Source organism: Elephas maximus, chromosome 2 (genome assembly GCF_024166365.1).
Source record: "Elephas maximus indicus isolate mEleMax1 chromosome 2, mEleMax1 primary haplotype, whole genome shotgun sequence".
NCBI classification, from domain to species: Eukaryota; Metazoa; Chordata; class Mammalia; order Proboscidea; family Elephantidae; genus Elephas; species Elephas maximus.
The window spans coordinates 131500255-131520842 of NC_064820.1; the positions used below are offsets into that span (position 1 = coordinate 131500255).

At 40.5% G+C, this 20588-nt stretch overlaps 1 protein-coding gene across 2 annotated transcripts in view; it reads right to left on the bottom strand.

The window, feature by feature from the left end:
- GRAMD2B (GRAM domain containing 2B) overlaps positions 1 to 20588 on the bottom strand; it is a 112046-nt gene that overhangs the window by 31964 nt on the left and 59494 nt on the right. For both annotated transcript variants that reach the window (XM_049873499.1, XM_049873505.1), the window contains exon 2: positions 2866 to 2985. In XM_049873499.1, coding sequence (XP_049729456.1) covers positions 2866 to 2985 — 120 coding nt within the window. The remainder of the gene's footprint in view (positions 1 to 2865; positions 2986 to 20588) is intronic.

The window sequence follows — 20588 nt, forward strand, 5'->3', positions numbered from 1 at the left end:
CAACTAAAAACAGTAATTTTAAAGTAGAATTCATGTATGATTTTTAGAGGTATATAGATCCTCAGTAAGTCTTATTATATACTTATAGTGCTATCGAGTTATACGGCTATTTTATTGTTTATTGGGGGGGGAGAATGGCAATGAAATCCATGATTAGAACGAGGATCACTTAAAGAAATATTTGGTTCAAAGCAGATTTAAGAATCCTGAGTAATTCAGGTGGTGTGACAGATGAACAGGAATGACTGAAGCTTGGATGACAACAGACTCTAGTTTTCTCAGCTGTGAAATGATGGCCCATGTGTCTCCTAGGCCCCTTCCAGCCCCCAACAGCACCTGGCTCCATGATGCTAAAGCCACAGATAAAACTCTTCATCAATTCAAGGTAAATGGATTTGGATTCAGCTACAGCCCACTGCATCTACTCACAGGTATAAGTTTCCTTAGAACTAACTCCAAGGATTAATTTTTTTGGAAAATGTGAGTAAATATTTGAATTCTGCTTAAAAATAAGATTATTTTTACATATGTCAAATTACATATGATTTATATCATTTGCTGATTTGAATTTATCCCCTGTACTGATTCAGGTTAACGAATACAAATGGCATTGCTGAAGAAATGATCGCACCTTTTGAAAAACCATGGGCTGTCTGCAAATGTGACAAACAGGGTAGAACTACTCTTGGTAAGTTCAAAAGGCACAAGCAGTAAAGGGGCTTGTTTGCACAGCACTGTCCTCCGAGGGTGGGGCACTTATTTACATAGGATTGATTTCTGTGGGTCTTCTCAACATGCTCCTCTCATTTCCTACAGGTGACTACGCACAGGATCAAGAGCCCAGTGCAAAATGAAAAATTGGGGCCCCATGTTAAAAAATTACTAAGAATTTCAAGACAGGGACAACAGAGCATTATGCCAAGCGCAGGGCCCTCCCCAACTGCACAGATCACACCCCCAAGAAGTTTACCACGCACGCCCTGATGAGGACTGTATTATTCTCATCAGAAGCCTGGGTTTGGAGTAAAACCAACAGTGTTTTTGAAGTGCCTGCTGCAGCCAGTCAACAGTGCTGGAAGATACAAGAAACAACACGCTTGGTGCCTTTGTAGAGAGAGTCACCTAGTGAGTGAGGCAAATGCCCTGAGAGGAAACAACTGCAGGAAAAATGGTTAAAAGTGAGATGCCACAAAACAGGCATGCAGAAAAAATGGAGAGAGAACTGGGTGTCACAGTCAGTAAAGAAAAGTTTGGGGGAAGAAGTAAAACTTATGCTTGGTCTTGAAGGAAGTATAGATTTGGAGAGAAGATATGGGCTGGGTAGCTGGAACCCACCCCCGCCCCCGCCAAAACAAAAACAGTGCTGTCGAGTTGATTCCGACTCATAGTGACCCTACAGGGCAGAGCAGAACTGCCCCACAGGGTTTCCAAGGAGTGCCTGGTGGATTAGAACCGCTGACCTTTAGGTTATCAGCCATAGCTCTTAACCACTATGGCACCAAGGTTTCCTGGGTAGCCAGAGAGGAAGTGAAGAGCAGGAGCTATTTAATCATCCCTTTTTTCAGCAGAGGCCACAGGAAATAGAAGGCAGCAGTTCTAACAGTTTTAATAGTGGTGGGGGGGGGGTGGTGGAGAGCAATCACTCCTCCACTTGGTATAGATAAACCAAAGAAACCAAACCCATTGCCCCTGAGCCAGTTCTGGCTCATAGCAACCCTATAGGGCACAGGAGAACTGCCCCATAGAGTTTCTAAGGAGACGCTGGTGGATCTGAACTGTCGACCTTTGGGTTAGCAGCCGAGATCTTAACCACTGTGCCACTTTAAGCTCTCTTTTAAGGTTTGAAAAACAACTTTAAGTCCCTACTTCTCTCTTCCATATGAAAGAGGACATGTAATTAGTGCTTCTGAGAGTAAGGGGACTACAGTTAGACCCCCTCCCAAAGCCCCACACCCTCTTACAACCACATCAACCATCCCTCACACCACCAGTCACAGGAAATAGGCAGGCAGCTACCAGAAGCTTACACGCCCTGCCCTGTGGATCCCCGGTAAGACTAGGGCCTGGCTTCTCCTGCACTCTTTCCAGAGGCTGCCAGGAAAGTGAGACAGCAGATGTGCACACCCAGGGGCTGTCCACACACTCCAACCTGGGCAGGCCTCATTAGCAACCTGGCCAGCCTTCTCAGGTTTTTTCTAAATCTTTTCCGAGAGTGAGTCACCTGGTTTTATCAAGTAGCAAAATCAGTGCTTCACAAAAGAAAGGGGCAGACGTTCCTGCTGCAGAAGGCTGGGACAGGAAGGAGAAAAAGATGCTGCTAAGAAAAGATGCCAGAGACTCTTTAAAACTTAAACCAAAATTATCCCTGAATTCCTATTAGAACTAAATAACAGTTCAGCTTAACTAGTAAAAAAAAAAAAAAAAAGTCTGCCTTCAGCATTATGTTCATTTAAGAACTGTCTATATGGGACCAAAGTGACAACGGCAAACGGAAAGATTAGATAGGAACCTTAGGGAGCACTGAGTTTATGATAATGATGGAGGAACAACTCAGAAAAGGAGGGTGAGAATGGTTCCACAACTCAAAGAATGTAATCAATGTTACCGAATTGTACATGTAGAACTGGTCAGATTGGTGTGTTTTGCTGTGTATATTCTCAACAACAACAAAAAAGATGCCAGAGGAAGTTAAACTCCAACCCACGTATGAATCAATGAATAACTCTCCACTTCTTTCTCAAGGGAGTTGTTTACCTATAGTAGCTCCTCAATCTTTTAACAACCACAAAACTAGAAACAACTGCTCCCAGCAATTCCTCCTCCCCAAAAGGCAAAAAAGAACAAAGAGACAACACGAGCACTTACCACAGGCAAATGACTCTCTTCTGGTCCGGGGACTCAGCCTCGCTGGATGGGGTGGGGGACTGGGCTGTCGGCAACCTGTAGATCTTCTTCTTCTCCTCCACGCCATTCTCAGCCTCTGAGCTGGAGAAGAGCAAAAAACGCTTCACCATAGCCATCCAGAAGGGGGTGGAAGGAAAAATGACCTAACCTCGCTCTGAGGTGAGTGGAATGATCTTCACTTCCCAGTGATGGGCTACAGTCAACTTTGCCAGCTGAGCCCTTTCCAGGTCCCCATTCTAACCCTGCTCAGTGCTAGCCCTAAGGGCAATAGCTGCAGGGCAGGCTGCTTCACTCATAAATGTCCAACTAACTGTGCCAGGACTTGCTCGGCTCCTCTGTGCTCCCGGTCACTGTTCTGCGCCAGTGGGCCCCACGCTGCCCAGCTCTGCCCAGCTCTGCCCTGCCTAGCCGTGTGCTGAGCGGCAGATCACTTGGAGGCTGGGAGGGCCCCTGCTCGCTCATGTGCAGCCTCCTGCCAGGTGTGAACCTTCCGGCTGGGAACCCCCTCAGCCCTTTGTTTGCACTACTCTTATGTCACCACCTTTTATTATAGTTACCTGGGTCCACTTGTGGTTGCTGTTATTTAACAAAGCACTACACTAATTTAGATACACAGTTTCTAATCTTCACAACCACTCAGGCTAGGTAGGAATCATTATCCCCATTTTACAGATCAGGAATCTGGAGCTCTCAGAGGTCGAATATCTTGCCCAAGTCCACAGAGCTAGGGTTCAGGACTTCAAACCGGTTCATTCTGTTTTGAACCCCTGCTGAGAATTTGCATTTCCAACAAGTTCCCAGGAAGTTATACACACACACAAGTTATAACTTAACCTATGTAATAACTTGCTGGGAACCTGTTAGAAGTGCAAATCCTCAGCAAGGTTCGAAGAAGAATGAAACAGCTTGAAGCCTTGCTAGTGTCTACCTGAGCTGGGATTCAAACTCAGGTCTGCCCATTTCTAAGGCCTTTGTGTGCTATGAACCACTTTCTCTCCCTCTCCCTCTCTCTCTCACACACACACTATCCATCTATTCACCCCTCTTTTCCTTGCTCTTGCTAGCTCTTCAGTGTGACAACCCCAGAGTAGGGTGAGAGTTTTAATCATTTTTATACTGACCACAGGGTCTAAGAGAGTGCTCGAATAAAGTTGTGGTTAATAACTACAAATGTGACAGTTTATATTAATGGTTTGATGTTCACATCCTTCCAGATCATTTTCTAAGTACATACTAATACACAAATATGTTTAAATAGGACCACACTATATATTTGTATGCACCTTGTTTTTCTTCTATATGTGGTCACCATGAACTTGGGGGCTGTCTTGACAGGTCCTTAGAACAACAGTATGTGGTAGATAAAGTTTTGACAGCCTCATAGTATAGTATTTCATTTCATTATATGTGTTTCAATGTTTTATAGTTTAATTAACCTTTCCCTATCATTGGACATATAGTATGTTCCTATTTTTTCACTGCTATAAAATATGGTATAATAAATACCTATTTAAAGGTAATCTGCACACCTGTATATTTCTGTTTAATAGGAGTAGAACTTCTGGATTCAAAGAGTACAGTATATGCTTCTTTAACTTAGAAAGCTACCACCACACGGTCCTCCAGAAATGTTCTACCAATTTACACTTCCAACAACCTTGTATACGTACCTCTCAACACTGAATACAACTATTATTATTTTTATCAGTCTGAGAAGACAAAACCAGTATTTTGATTGATGTCTTTGACTATTACTGAATTTGAAGATTTTTTCATGCACATCAGTATTGGAATTACCGGTATTTTGGGATAGTACTGGGTGATGATGGCCCTTTGCCGGAGGTGGAGAGGCTTTGGAAAAACTAGGCATACCATTGATAAGGAGCCCTGCTGACACAGTGGTTAAGAGCTCAGCTGCTAACCAAGAAGGTTGGCAGTTTGAATATACCAGTTGCTCCTTGGAAACCCTTTGGGGCAGTTCTACTCTGACCTTATAGGGTCACTGAGTTAGAATCGACTTGACAGCATTGTTTTTGGTGACACTGATAAAAGAGGGAGTGAAGGGGAAGAAAGTCAAGATGGTGACTGTTTTGAACCACTATGGAAAGGAGGCAGACCAGTGTGGACATGGAAGTGGGCTCCCTTTATCAGTTTCAGGCCTCTCAGGAAAGGGACCTTTAGCCATTGCCAAAGAAGGAAAAGAGAGGAAGAAAGGAATGTGGAGAGGGAGGAAAAAAGCTGTTACGCAGGGCTCACACTTTCTCTGGTGTCAGCCTGCACAGGGAAGTACACACAAAACATACTTCTGAGGACACTAAGAACTCTATGGTGGTGAGGAACAAAGTAAGACATATTAAGATGGCATTGCTGTGACCGATTGGCTAATTTTAATCCTAATTTACTACCTGTTTCGTATCTTTACCTCATAATGATCACGGGCAGGAAATGTTACTGGTCAGTTAGAGCTTTCTGGTTGGTTTCTTACCACTTTTCACAGCACATGAAAATTCCAGCTCACACCTGGAGTCCTACTGTAGTGTAAAAATCAAGACCTAGTATATCTGGCAAGGGTATTCAATTAATACCCCAATAAATGGTTGGGAGTCCCTGGGTGGTGCAAACGGTTAACACACTCTGCTGCTAACCATAACGCTGGAGGTTCAAGCCCACCCGAGGGGGCCTTGGAAGAAAGCCCTGGCAGTATACTTCCGGAAAATCAGCTGCTGAAAACCTTACAGAGCACAGTTCTACTCTGACACACGTGGGGTTGCCATGAGTCAGAACTGACTCGACAAGTGGTTTTTATGAATGATTGATTCTCTAATTTTGTGGTAGTATTTCTCTTTTCCTAAGTAGCTAATATTCGAAGACAGAAGCCTAACCTTCTTCTGCTTTAGTTCTTCTCAGAAGTACTTAAAGTATGTGAGTGCAATTAGAGGGCCCAGTCAATAACTGAATTGTATTGTGACAAAAGGAACATGGAAGGCCTTCAGATATTATTAGGAAAACATTGCTTTGGCTTAAATTAAAAATGACTTTATTTAAATTTAGCATCAAGTTCAATTTATGGATTCAAAGAATTTTAGCACTATTAAGGGGCCTTAGAGCATATCTCTGCCTTTTCCCTCCACCCCTCCAAGACACACGCATCACTCCTATGCTTAAATTGTATCAGGCAGATACCTACTTGAAAGTTCCTCTTTAAGTAGGGAGACTAATTGTACATGGAACTTCGATAATCCATCTCAGTGTTCTCTCATATAGAGCCCTGGTGGCGAAGTGGTTAAGAGCTATGGCTGCTAATCAAAAGGCTGGCAGTTCGAATCTACCAGCTGCTCCTTGGAAACCCTTGGGGTAGTTCTACTCTGTCCTATAGTGTCACTATGAGTTGGAATCGACTCGACAGTGACAGGTTTGTTCTCTTTAATTCAGTGTCAGATTAAGATTTAGAGGCAAAGCCGTAGCTGTCCTACACATATACATAAACAGTCATCCTTTGTGTACATAAAAACAGCCACCCCTACTGGGAACCAATCAGAAAAAGGTGTCCCTCTGCTTGGCTGTAGCCATACAGATATGCAGCCTGGCAGAGAAAAGGTGCTCCCTGCTTGGGCAGAAACAGTCCATTACCAACACGCAAAGGAAGCAAAACTCACCTGGATTTCAGCCTCTCCTCATTGGGTACCTGTGTGTGGAGTACTAAGTGCTTAACCACATGTGGTAGTCCTGTTCAGGGGCCCTAGCTTAGCAATGAAAAGGTTAGAGTGCACGCCTCTCATCAGCCCATGAAAAGGTATCTTTAATGACAGAACATATAGGTATGCTCTAGTTAAAATAACTTCCGTGTAGAGATTTGTTGTTATTGTTGGGTGCTGTTGAGTTGCTTCCGATTCATAGCGACCTCATGTGTTACAGAATAAAACTGCTCCATAGGATTTTCTTAACTGTACTCTTTAAGGGACCAGATTGCCAGATCTTTCTCCCGCAGAGCTGCGGGTGCGTTTGAACTGTCAGTCTTTCAGTTAGCAACCAAGTGCCTAACTACTGTACCACCAGGGCTCCTTTTCTACACATTTACCACCCTACTTTTCTTAACCTTGTGCCTGGCCTTCAGCACTGGTTCTCTTCTGGAAGGCCCAACTCAGGGTTACATCCTCCACAAAGCGTTGCACCCCACGTGGTCTGTCTATGCTTGCTGAGGGCTTTACAAGCCACTAGGCACCTAACCAGTTACTGCCTTGTTCTGTAAACTCCGCCCCTTCCCCAAGTCTACTTATTCAACCACGGGACCACGTTCCCTAAACGCGGACAACTTCTGTTTTTTTCCCACAGCACTCAGCTCAGCGTTTTGCTCACAGTCGTCATTTATATGTGTTGATCAATTATTGGATTAATTATGTAGTGTCTCAAAAAGGAAATGAAATTCATGTATGGGCCAATTCAATTCTAGGCTTTGGTTTTCTTATCGATATTACGTAAACTCAAGCAGGCTAATTTCTAACACAGGCAGGATTATTCTTGCAAGCACCATTCACTTCTGCAGTCTGGTCAGCCAGAGACTGAAACTGTAAATTCAAACAGCAGAGACGTGTCTGCATTTTAGCAAGCAGGGCGTGGGAGGTGAACTGGAATGCTTCCTCAAGGCCTCTCAGTAACTTTAAAGTTACTGTCGATAAAAATAAACTCTCCCTGGTAAGGTAGATTAAATAATACAGGTTCCATTTAAATCACGAAAATAAAGAAACCAGATTTTTTTTTTTTTTAAATAAGAAGACAGAGCCTTATCCTCCTATTTCAAGAAATGTTTCCTGTAACAGTGCCTCCCCACGGAATGCTCAGAGGCGAGTGAGACAGGTTAGGGAACTGCCGACAGTTATAAAATGCCAAAGAAGCAGCAGAAGAAGCTATGGGATCACGGAGGATCAACCTTCACTTGGCCTGGGCAGGTTCCTTTCCTACCTCCAGTCCAGCCTAGGCATCAATTATGGGCTCTGCATGTTTCTCATTAGGAGTTTCAGAGCAGTGAGAAAGTCAGTCAGGCTTGTACCAACCAAGCCTGACTTCACCTGTTAGGGGACTGCATTTTTATTACCAGCTAGTGAGTGCTGGTTTTAATAAAACACTGCCACCTGCCACACACTGTTACACAATCGATTAAAACAAACAGGTTGGACAATCTAATATTTGGACAGTCTAATATTTGTCACTTCCCAGACCTCATTAGTCTGAGGGAGACTGGGTTTGGATTTCATAATTTTTCAGAACTAGTTCTTGGAGTTAACTATCTTCTCTCTCATGATGGCCTCTGGGAAGGCAGAATTGAAGGTAAACTGAACACTCCTTTCTCATCTCATCTATCTCCCAGGCCCTCTGCCCTTCCTGTGTATTGTACTCGGGCAGGGCCACATCTAAGTCAAGGTCAATAAGCAGCTACCTGGGCAGAAGCTATGATTAAGCTGCATCTCAGGTGAATAAAAACACATGTCTCATTTGTGGTTCAGCCCAGGAAGCTCTGTTTTTATCTAATTACAGTCCCTTGTGTTTAAGACTACCTTCAAGTTACACTAGTCTAAACTAAGGCATAATTAATGTCACTAATCCCCCTTACAGTAGTACTGTGGGGGCAGTTTTATCTATCATTTTAAAGGAGTCCCTGGGTGATACAAATGGTTGATGCAATCAGCTGCTAACCAAAAGGTTGGAAGTTCAAGTCCACACAGCAGTGACTCAGAAGAAAGGCCTGGCAACCTACTGTTGAAAAATTAACCACAGAAAACCTTTGGAGCACAGTTCTACTCTGACGCGCACGGGGTAGAGCTGACTTGATGGCAACAACTGAAAACTGTTATCATATATGAAAAAAAAAAAAAAAAACCTGATCATCATTTTCTAAACCCACATTTCATCAAAGGATCTCCATAGAATAAATGCTTGGAAATCAGACTGCTGTGGTCAAAGGCCAGTTCTATGAGAGTCAAGTGTTGCCTAAAGCTTTGTCCTGAAACCTGGGCTGTACCCGAACTAGCCAAGACTTTTTTCTGGTGGGGGGGGGGGTGTCCCACCTGTTTAGTGGTTCCATGGCTGGCAGGCAAGAGCCACCATACTTGGGAAGCAAAGAGTTGGGCTATGGGGTCAGAAGATGATGTTGGGGACTCCTGGCAGCAGCCATAGTACAAAGACAGAGAGATGTCATAGTAACTGAAAGAAGGAAGTAGAAGGGGGGTGCAGAAGGTACAGGAGCTAGTAATAGGGACAAGGACTGCTGGGAGACCCCTTAGCTTCTCTGATTTCATAAACTCTGATTTTTCCAAACTAGACTTTTATGTCAAGAAGAAGTACCTTCCAGCTACAATTTTTTTTTAATTGTACTTTAGATGAAGGTTTACAGAACTAGCTTCTCATTAAACAGTTAGTACACACATTGTTTTATGACATTAGTTACCAGCCCCACGACATGACAACATTCTCCCTTCTCAACCTTGGGCTTCCATTACCAGCTTTCCTGTCCCTTCCTGCCTTCTAGTCCTTGCCCCTGGCCTGGTGTGCCCTTTTAGTCTTGTTTTGTTTTATGGGCCTGTCTAATCTTTGGCTGAAAGGGGAACCTTGGTAGTGACTTTGTTACTGAGCTAAAAGGGTGTCCGGGGCCATACTCTTAGGGTTTCTCCAGTCTCTGTCAGGCCAGTAAGTCTGGTCTCTTTTTATGAGTTAGAATTTTGTTCTACATTTTTCTCCAGCTCTGTTTGGGACCCTCTATTGTGATCTCTGTCAGGGAAGTCAGTGGTGGTAGCTGGGCACCATCTAGCTGTACTGTACTCAGTCTGGTGGAGGCCTTGGTAGTTGTGGTCCATTAGCCCTTTGACTAATTTTTCCCTTGTGTCTTTAGTTTTCTTCTTTTTCCCTTGCTCCCAAAGGGGTGAGACCAGTATCTCAGATGGCTGCTTACAGGCTTTTAAGACCCCAGATGCTACTCACCAAAGTAGAATGTAGAAAATTTTCTTTATTAACTACTGTTAATGCCAATTGAGCTATACGTTCCCCAAGACCATGGTCCCCAAAGCCCTCAGCCCAGTAATTTGGTTCCTCAGGGAGTTTGAATGTGTCTATGGAGCTTCCGTAACGGTGCCTTGTACAAGTTGTGCTGGCTTCCTCAGTATTGTGTACCGTCTAACCCTTCATCAAAGTTACCACTTATCTACTGTCTATTTAGTGTTTTTCCATCCCCACATCTCCCTTCTCTCATAGCCATCAAAGATTGTTTCTTTTTGTGTGTACACCTTTTCATGAGTTTTTATAGTCATCTCATAAAATATTTGTCCTTTTGTGATTGACTTATTTCACTCAGTATAATGCCCTTCAGATTCACCCATGTTGTGAAATGCTTTGCAGATTCTTCATTGTTCTTTATCATTGCATAATACTCCATTGTGTGTATGTACCATAGTTTGTTAATCTAATCATCTGTTGATGGGCATCTAGATTGTTTCCATCTTTTTGCTACTGTGAACAATGCTGCAACGAATATGGGTGTGTATATGTCTATTCATGTGACAGCTCTTATTTCCATATGGTATATCCCCAGGAGTGGGATTGCTGGATCATATGGTATTTCTATTTTTAGCTTTCTAAGGAGGCACCATATCGTTTTCCAAAATGGTTGTACTATTTTGCATTCCCACCAGCAGTGCATAAGAGTTCTAATCTCCCCGCAGCCTCTCCAACATTTTTTTCCTTTTTTTTCATTCGTGCCAGTAATGCCGGGGTGAGATGGTATCTCATTGTGATTTTGATTTGCATTTCTGTAATGGCTAGTGATCACAAGCATTTCCTCATGTGTCTGTTAGCTGCCTGAATGTCTTCTTTGGTGAAGTGTCTGTTCATTTCCCTTGCCCATTTTTTAATCGAATTTTTTGTCTTTCTGTTGTAGAGGTGATGGATTTTCCTGTAGATTTTAGAGATTAGACCTTGATCGGATATGGAATAGCCAAAAATTTTCTCCCAGTCTGTAGGTTCTCTTTTTATTCGTTTGATAGTCTTTTGATGAGCACAGTGTTCAATGCTTAGAAGATTCCAGCTATCAAGCTTATCTTTTGGAGTTTGTGTGTTGTTAGTTATGGTTTATATTCTGTTAATGTCGTGTATTAGGGCCTCTAGTGTTGATCCTACTTTTTCTTGTATGATCTTTAGAGTTTTTGGCTTTGTATTTAGGTCTTTGATACATGTGGAATTAGTTTTTGTGTATGGTGTGATGTATGGGTCCTGTTTCATTTTTTTGCAGATGGACATACAGTTTTGCCAGTACCATTTGTTAAAAAGATTGTCTTTTCTCCATTTAATGGACTTTGGGCCCTTGTCAAAGACCAGGTGACCATGGGTAGATGGATTTACATCTGGGTTCTCAATTCTGTTCCATTGGTCAATGTATCTGTTATTGTACCAGTACCAGGCTGTTTTGACTACCATGGCTGTATAGTAGGTTCTCAGGTCAGGCAGTACAAGACCTCCTACTTCATGCTTCTTCAGTAGTGCTTTATTTTTTTTTTTTTTAGGGCCTCTTCCCTTTCCATATAAAGCTAATGATTAGTTTTTCCATCTCTTTAAAGAATGTTAGTATTTGGATTGGGATTGCATTATATTTGTAGACTGTTTTGGGTAAAACTGTAATTTTCACAATGTTGACTCTACCTATCCATGAACATGATACGTTTTTCCATTTATGTGGATCTCTTTTCATTTCTTGCAGTAGTGTTTTGTAGTTCTCTTTGTAGAGGTCTTTTACATCCCTGGTTAGATTTATTCCTAAGTATTTAATTTTGGGAGGGGGGCTATTACAAATGGTATTGTCCTCCTGATTTTATTTTTATTGTTCTCTTTTTTGGTGTGTAGAAATCCAACTGATTTTTGAATGTTTTTCTTGTATCCTGCTACTCTACTGAATCTTTCTATTAGTTCCAGTAGTTTTCTTGTGGAGTCTTTTGGGTTTTCTATGTATAATAACATATCATCCACAAATAGGGACAATTTTACTTCTTCTTTACCAATTTGGATGCCCTTTATCTTTTTCTTGCCTTACTGCTCTAGCTAGGACTTGACTTCCAATACAATGTTAAACAGGACTGGTGATAAATGGCATCCTTGTCTTCTTCCTGTCCTCAAGAGGAATGTCTTCAGCCTCTCTCAATTAAGAATGATGTCGGTTGTTGGTTTTGTAAAGATGCCCTTTATTACGCTGAGAAATTTCCCTCCTATACCTATTTTATTGAGAGTTTTTTATCAGGAATGGGTGCTGGACTTTGTCAAATGCCTTTTCTGTGTCAACTGAGATGATCATGTGATTCTTTTCTTTCCTTTTATGTGGTGGATTACCTTGATTGATTTTCTAACGCTGAACCATCCTTGCATATCTGGTATGAATCCTACTTGGTTGTGGCGTATTATTTTTTTCGGTATGATGCTGAATTCTATTTGCAAGAATTCTGTTGAGAATTTTTGCATCATATTCATGAGAGTTATTGGTCTGTAATTTTCTTTTTTTGTGGTGTCTTTGCCTGGTTTTGGTATTAAGGTTATGCTGGCCTTATAGAATGGATTTGGAAGTATTGCTTCCATTTCTGTGTTCTGAAATACATTGAGTAGTACTGGTGTAAGCTCTTCTCTGAGTGTTTGGTAGAATTCTCCAGTGAAGCCATCTGAGCCAGGGCTTTTTTGGGGAGTTTTTTTTTTTTTTTTTTTCCCCACCTTTTCAATCTTTTCTCTCGTTATGGGTCTGTTCAGATTTTCAGTATCATTTTCTGTTAGTCTGGGCAGGTTGTGTGTTTCTAAAAATTTGTCCATTTCCTCTAGGTTTTCAAATTTGTTGGAGTATAGTTTTTCATAATACTGTTATGATGCTTTTTATTGCAGTTGGGTCTGTTGTAATGTTTTCCATTTCATCTCTTATTTGGGTTATTTACATCCTCTCCTGTTTTTCTTTTGCCAATTTGCCCAGTGGTTTGTTGATTTTGTTGATCCTTTCAAAGAACCAACTTTTGGTTTTGCTGATACTTTCTATTGTTTTTCTATTCTCCAATTCATTTATTTCTGCTCTGATCTTTATTACATCCTTTCTTCTGGTGGCTGTGGCTTCTATTGCTGTTCTTTTTCTATTTGTTCGAGTTGTGTAGCTAATGTTTTGATATTATCCCTTTCTTTTTTGATGTGTCCGTCTATTGCTATAAATTGATCTCTGAAGACTGCCTTTGCTGTGTTCCAAAGGTTTTGGTACGATGTGTTTTTATTCTCATTTGATTCTAGGAATTATTTTATTCCATCTTTGATTTATTCTATTACTTAGTTGTTTTTAAGCAGAGTGTTATTCAGTTTCCATGTAACTGATTTTTTTCCTTGCTCTTCCTGTTGTTAATATCTACTTTGATGGTGTTGTGATCAGAGAAGATACACTGAATTTTGTTGAGAGTTGCTCTGTGGCCTAAGTGTGATCTATTCTGGAGAATGTTCTATGTACACTCGGAAAGAACATGTACTTTGCAGCTGTTGGGTGGAATGTTCTACATACGCCTATGCGTTCAAGTTGGCTGACTGTGACCTTCAGATCTTCTGTATCTTTGCTGAGTTTCTTCCTAGGTGTTCTGTCCTTTACCGAGAGTGGTCTGTTGAGGTCTCCTACTATTATCGTGGAACTGTCAATTTCTCTTTTCAGTGCTGTTAGAATTTGTTTTATGGATTTTGGAGCCCTGTCATTGGGTGCATAGATATTTATTGTGGTTATGTCTTCATGATGGATAATCCCTTTAATCATTATATAATGTCCTTCTTTGTCTTTTATGGTGGATTTTGTTTTAAAGCCTATTTTATCTGAGATCAGCATTGCCACTCCTCTTTTTTGATAGCTGTTTGCTTGATATATTTTTTCATCCTTCGATTTTTAACAAATTTAAGTCTTTGTTTCTGAAGTGTGTCTTTTGCAGACAGCATACTGATGGATTCTGTTTTTTTTTTAATCCGTTTTGTCACTCTCTTGTGTCTTCATGGGTGCATTTAGGCCATTTACATTCAGTGTAATTATTGATAAGTATTGACTCTATTGCTGTCATTTTGTAGTGCTTTTTTTTTGTGGTGCTAACATTTTCTTTATTCCTCTTACTCTCCTGTCCAGCTACAATTCTAATATAGCATATATTTATCTGGAAAGTTTAAGTTTTGTTTACTATAATTTTGTACTATAAGCACAAGTCCAATACGAAAGTTACAAACGGAAGAATAAATGTCCCTTCCACCCGTTTCATGGTGGCCAAGTTTCTCTCCACAGAGGCAACTACAGTTCCTGGTGGCTTGTGTTTCCTTCCAGGGACAGCCTGTACATATATGTGAGTGTGTATTTTTTAAAGTACAAGCAACAGTATGCTATTCTACACCTTGCCCCCCCTTTTTTTTTTTTTGGTGCTCTTGCCTATCAGTATACACAGAGCTTCCTCATTCTTTTTAATGACTGCATAGAGTTCCATTGCAATGGACGAACCACAGTTCAACCAGCTCCTTATTGATGGGCATTGAAGCGGACTTCAGTCTTTTGCAAATACAAACAACACTGCAATAAATGTCCTTGTGTATTTATTGTGTGTATGATTATATTCATAGGAAAATTTCCTGGAGGTCTAACTGCTGTATCAAAAGGTACACAATTTAAAATTTTTCAGTTATTGTCAAATTGCTCTCAGTAGAGGTTTTGTGACTCATATCTACAACATGTAAGCGTTGTTTCGTATTCTCACTAATAAAGTGTTTTGCTTTTTAAAAAATATTTAAAAGGGCTTAACACAGTATCTGGCACATAAAATAATTTTAGTAATGATTAGTGTTAAATTTTCTGATCTTTGCAAATGTGCAAATCCCAGTATAGTTTTAATTTGCACTTCTCTGCTTATGAGTAAGGTTGAGTAGATTTTCATATATTGAAGAACTTTTTACATTTCCTGTTCTGTGAACTGGCTGTTCATATATTTTGTCAATTTTTCTAATGGGCTGTTGATTGAAACATTTAAGGAAAACAATTCTTATCATAGTTGTATCACAGATTCTTGGTAGTATTCTGAAATTGACTTTTTAAATAATCTTAAACATGTAGAAAAGTTAAGTGGATATCAGTGGTCAGCATGACATTAAAGCAAAACATGAATGATAAACTTTTTTTTTCTTTGATAGGCTTAGTGGCAGATAGATAAAAGGAGTAACAAAAGCACAGCGTTCTTTGATTTCAGCAGTGTTTTAATGAAATCTGACAGGCTTCCAGTTCAAGAAGGAGAACTGAGCACAATGTTTGCCTCTCCTTTCTTTCTGAAGCCTATTAAAATGAGTATAAAAGAAGTAATAATCTTACTACAACAGTGAAGATAAACCAACAAAAGAGTGATTTCCCAAAATTTCTGGAAAATGGAAAGCAGAAAGTACAGTGTTAACTCATAAAGCAAGAGTAGAGGAGGCTATAGTCCAGAATATGGGCAAAAATGGAAGACAGAAACTCGAGTTCTGTTTGTCAGAAGCCTATTCAGGTGCAGGACCCAGAATGGAAAGCCTATAGGGGGAAGTGAGAAGTTGGCTGAGAACAATAGGTCTAATTAAATAGGTTGGTGTGAGTAATATTTGACCCCTTCTGCCTCTCTCCCCACTTCCTACCCCAATTCTCAGACCCAAATGGAAGGCAGTCAGGCACATAGCCCATGAGGGAAAAAACATCAGAAGGGTCATTACCAAAAATTTGAACAATTTAGGTGCAGAAAACCAGGGCACCTAATGCGGGGGATGAAGACCCAGGATAAGTCCCTTTTCAGGCTTCCATTTTGAGAAGCCAGTCCCCAGACTAAGTGGCAACTTGCTATGCATGTATGTCCAGTACAGTTACTCTAGTCCCTCATTCTTTTTTTTTTTATTATTAACTTTTATTGAGCTTCAAGTGAACGTTTACAAATCAAGTCAGTCTGTCACATATAAGTTAATATACATCTTACTCCCTACTCCCACTTGCTCTCCCCCTAATGAGTCAGCCCTTCCAGTCTCTAGTCCCTCATTCTTATATATGAATTGACAATCAAGGATTGTCAGGCCTTTGAAGAAAACCTGAAATCTGAAAGGAAAAGACCAAGATAAACCAACAAGGAAGTAAAATCCAGAGGAAACTGATTTCAGAGAGCTGAAGGAAACTTAAACACAGAAACAAAATCCCAAATCTTCTAATTAATATCTTCAGGGAGAAAAGATGGCATCCATAAAACAGAATCCGAATATTATGGAAAAGGAAACCTTCCCCGTCGCCCCGGTTCTCTCAGAGTCCAAATCTTTGTAATCACCTACTTTTTGGTTTTTACAAGGCACTTCATGTCCTACCCCATCAACTTCTTATTCTCTGATCTCATCTCCTTCTCTCCTTCACTCGCTCCACTCTAGCCATACTCCAAGCATGCTCCCATGAGAAAACCTTTGCACTGGCCATTCCTTCTGCCTAGAATGATCTTGCCCCAAATAGCCAAGTGGCCCTCTCCCCTACCTTCGTCAAGTCTTCCCTCAAATGTCACCTTCTCAATGAGACCTATATATTTAACTACAGGGTATTAAGTAGCTTCAAGATATAGAAATTCAAAAAGAGAAAAAGTGAGATGGAAAAACAAGGCACGTTTAAGCCAGAAATTCTATATAAAATGAATAGGAGTTTTAAACAGAAAAAAAAAAGAGAGAATAAATTATTAAAGGCAAAGCCCTGGTGGCACAGTGGTTAAGTGCTACACTGCCACTGGTCGCTTAACAGGAGAAAGATGTGGTAGTCTACTTCCGTAAAGATTACAGTCTTGGAAATTCTATGGAGCAGTTCTACTCTGTCCTATAGGGTCGCTGTGAGTCGGCATTGACTGGACGGTAAAGGGTTTATATTATTAAAGAAGAAAAAATGGGGAGGTAAAAGGGCGAAAAAAGGACAGGGTGAAGGGCAGAGGTACCAATATTTTTATCCTAAAAAGTAGAGAGTCAAATTGATTTAACAGGAGATTAAGGTTGATGCGTTATTTAAAGATACTAAACTCGCTACTGTCGAGGCAATTCCAACTCACAGCAACCCTATAGGATAGAGTAGAACTGCCCCATAGGGTTTCCAAGGAGTGGATGGTGGATTTGAACTACCAACTTTTTGGTTAGCAGTCAAGTTCTTAACCGCTGTTTCATCAGGTATCCTTTAAAGATACAAATGCATGAAAATAAGAACTAGAAAGACTGATTTGCCTATTTAAAATCGGGAGTATGAAGAGAGAAGAGGCAAGGAGTTAGTGTAATGAGTTGATTCTTTTCATAAAAAGAAGTTGAAAGATGAAGTTTCATTGATAAAGTAAGAAAAGATCAAAATAAATACACTTTTGCAGATTATGAAGTAAAGACTACAACTAAAACCAGGAGCCATTTTAAGTGGGGAGGCAGCTGAGGAATGGGGAGATGTAGGATTGAGTTCCTTGTTAAAGTTTAATGTGTTATATTATTTTGGTAAACACATAAAAATTAAAAAAAAAAAAACCTTTATCGATATCCTTGTAAAGAAGATATAAAATACAGAGTGGGTAATAAATACGGTGGATTTTTATATCTTCAAATGCTTGTGTTCATATTATGTGCAAACTAATACGTGCCCTCAAGGGACTTAGCATTTATTGAGAATTTTAGTTTAACACATAAATAAAGCATAGTATAGGTCATTAGGGTTAAAAAAAATAAAAAATAAAAAAAAAATAAGTACCTTGGGAATTCAGGAATCTCTTCTAGTTGAAAAGAAGAGAATCAGGGAAGTTTTGTGGAGGATACAAGCATGACATTGTGGGGTGGGGTGGGGTAATATGTGCTTTCTAATTTAGCAAAAAAAAATTGTGTCTGTCAGAAATATATTTCCACATAAGACACCAGAAATATAAATTTTATTTCTAGTTGTTCTATAAAACAATAAAAATAAAACAACTCCTTCTGAAGGATAAATCGAAACATTATTATCACATTGCAGTCATCTGTGTCACCTCTCTGCCCAAAGAAACATTGTAATTGTGCAATGCTTACTGTGGAAGGATTGACATGTGAGCTGGGTGGATATAATTTGGGCTGTGGAAAACACAAAAGGGCATGAGAAATACAAGGAAAGTCATAAGCAAAAACATGCAGATAAGGAAGAGTCATACACGCACAAGGAACATGCACCAGTTTGTTTTTTCTGCAGTACAGGCAGTAGGGAGAGGAAGAACTTAAATGTTGTGAAGTGTGCTTCCTAAGCAGAGAGGGCTGCTTTTAGACTTCATTTAGTTGGCAATAGGAATTAGATGAAGATTTTCAAATAGAAGGGATGAAACAAAGACATATTAAATGTCCACTAAGTGCCCATCTGTCTTCATACATACATCAAGAGTAACCTGACAAGATACATGTTTCTGAAGGATTATCTGCATTGGTGACAAGAACTGGGGAGGGCAAGGCTGGAGACGAGAGAGAATGGAGAGGCAGAAAGGAAGCTGAGTTTGGAGGCCAGAGGAAGAAATTGCCTTGAAGAGAAGATCTAGAGATAACACTGGTCGGGCTAGCAAGTAATGGAGAGAAAGGAGTATGAGATAAACTCCAAGATTTCACGCCCGGGGGATGGAGAGGATGGCAGTGCCACTATCTGTTACAGGGAACACAAAAGAACACGAGAGGAAACAGTTTGGTGGAAACAATTTTGCGAATTTAGATAAAATACACATATATTGCTAGTAGGTAGACAGCTGTATTTAAAAAACAGAAGCATTCCAAAGACCAATAAGAACGACGATGAGAAATATCTCATTTTCAAGAGGAAGGGTTCTGCCAGTGTGAAAACAAACTCTGTTGAGTTCCAAGCACAGTGCCATAGCAAGGAGGAACATCGAAATCTCAGCTGCGACACTAGGGCTGGAAGAATGGCTTAGCAGAGGCCAACGTCTGTTTCCAGCACACCTCTTTACCCTGGTCTCACAGAGCTCTCTTCTCTCTCTTCTCGTGAAAATGGACAAGTCATTGTGCGATGAACAATCATGTGATTCTTTTTCACCTTGAGATTTACTCCTAATTCTGTTTTTGTAAATTATTACTTTTCTTTCAAAGCCTAAGAAAATTCACACAACTCCAAAAAACATTTGTCACGATTCTGATTCTGAAGGGACAGAAACCTAGCTCAAACTAGTTTATGTTAAAGAAAAAAAAAAAAAAAAATCCCCCCACAAGGGCTTCTGTCACTGCTTTAAGATGGAGTCAACAGCAGAGAATAGCTGCACCTGCAGAAGCTTCCCAGCAGCCATGGGAACACACAGCAGTGATCTCCAGGATCTCCCTCTCCAAGTCTTCTGGGACATCAATGCCTGATTCATCCTCTGGAGACACCGCCTCCATTATGTCATGCCGCTGCTCCAGAACCAACAATGATTCTCTATTGAGCATCACACTGAGGCATCTGAACACGAGCCAAGACCTCCACACTTTTGTGGCCTCCCTCTACTTGTCAAAAGGAATTCTCTCCATTGCAACCATGTTGGTCTTCTCACCATGGCCTCACTTACATCATGTTCCATCCTCTGTCATCAGCTCTCGGTTCTTACCCGGAATATCTCTCTGTTCCTTCCTAACTACCCACAACTATCCACCGTTCCAGGTCCAGGACAAACCCAATTATATCCTCTTTGCTACTGGCTCCCATCTTTTTATTGCCAATGTCTGGATATAAGAAACTATGAAATTAGTTCCTGTTGACTGGACAACATTGTATATATTTGCAGTACAGGACAACAAACAGCATTTTATTGACTTGTACACGTGAAAAATATCTAATTGACAAATACTTTTTACAACAATAAAAAAGAAACAAACTTCCCATTGCCATCGAGTTAATTCTGATTCATAGCAACCCTACAGGACAGAGTAGAACGGCCCCATAGGGTTTCTAAGGCCGTAATCCCTATAGAAGCTGACTGCCACATTTTTCTCCCATGGTGCAGCTGGTGGGTTCGAACCACCAACCTTTCGGTTAGCAGCCAAGTATTTAAACACTGCGCCACCCAGGCTCCTTAGTAAATACTTAAAGCACAAAATGAATAAGGAAAAAGAAAAGGGCCTGTGCTTAAATTTTTTTTATCTCAAAACCTACCTAGCAAATTCCTTCCCAAGTGTGGCTGACAAGTCCTATTGGAAGAGAGTGGGACAGTGGAGGAAAAAGACCAGTCTTTTCATTTCCTCATCACTGAGTCAGCATTCTGTACAAACTTATTTTTCAGACTAATCATTAGTTAGGTGAACAATAATTTGAAACCATAAGGAAACGTGAAAGGACTGTCTTCATTGATGGAAGAAGCAACAATAACAAACAAAACCATAATCAAACTAAATAATTTTTCAGTAGTGGCTTCTGAGGCCAAGCACAGTTGGAAAACAACAAAGTAAAATTCAAGGAAATGCATCAAGGAGACAATTGATTTTTCCAATTCCCAGGAAAGGCAGATTGATACTGTTGATAGGTCCTTTTTAACCGTACCCTCAGTAGGTAAACAGCATTCTGCCTGTGGCACTACTCAGTACTAATGAAATTTCTAAAAAATATATTGCATGTATCTCCTTCAAACTAGAATATAAACTCTTCAGGCACAGGGAACTTAAATATTTTTGCA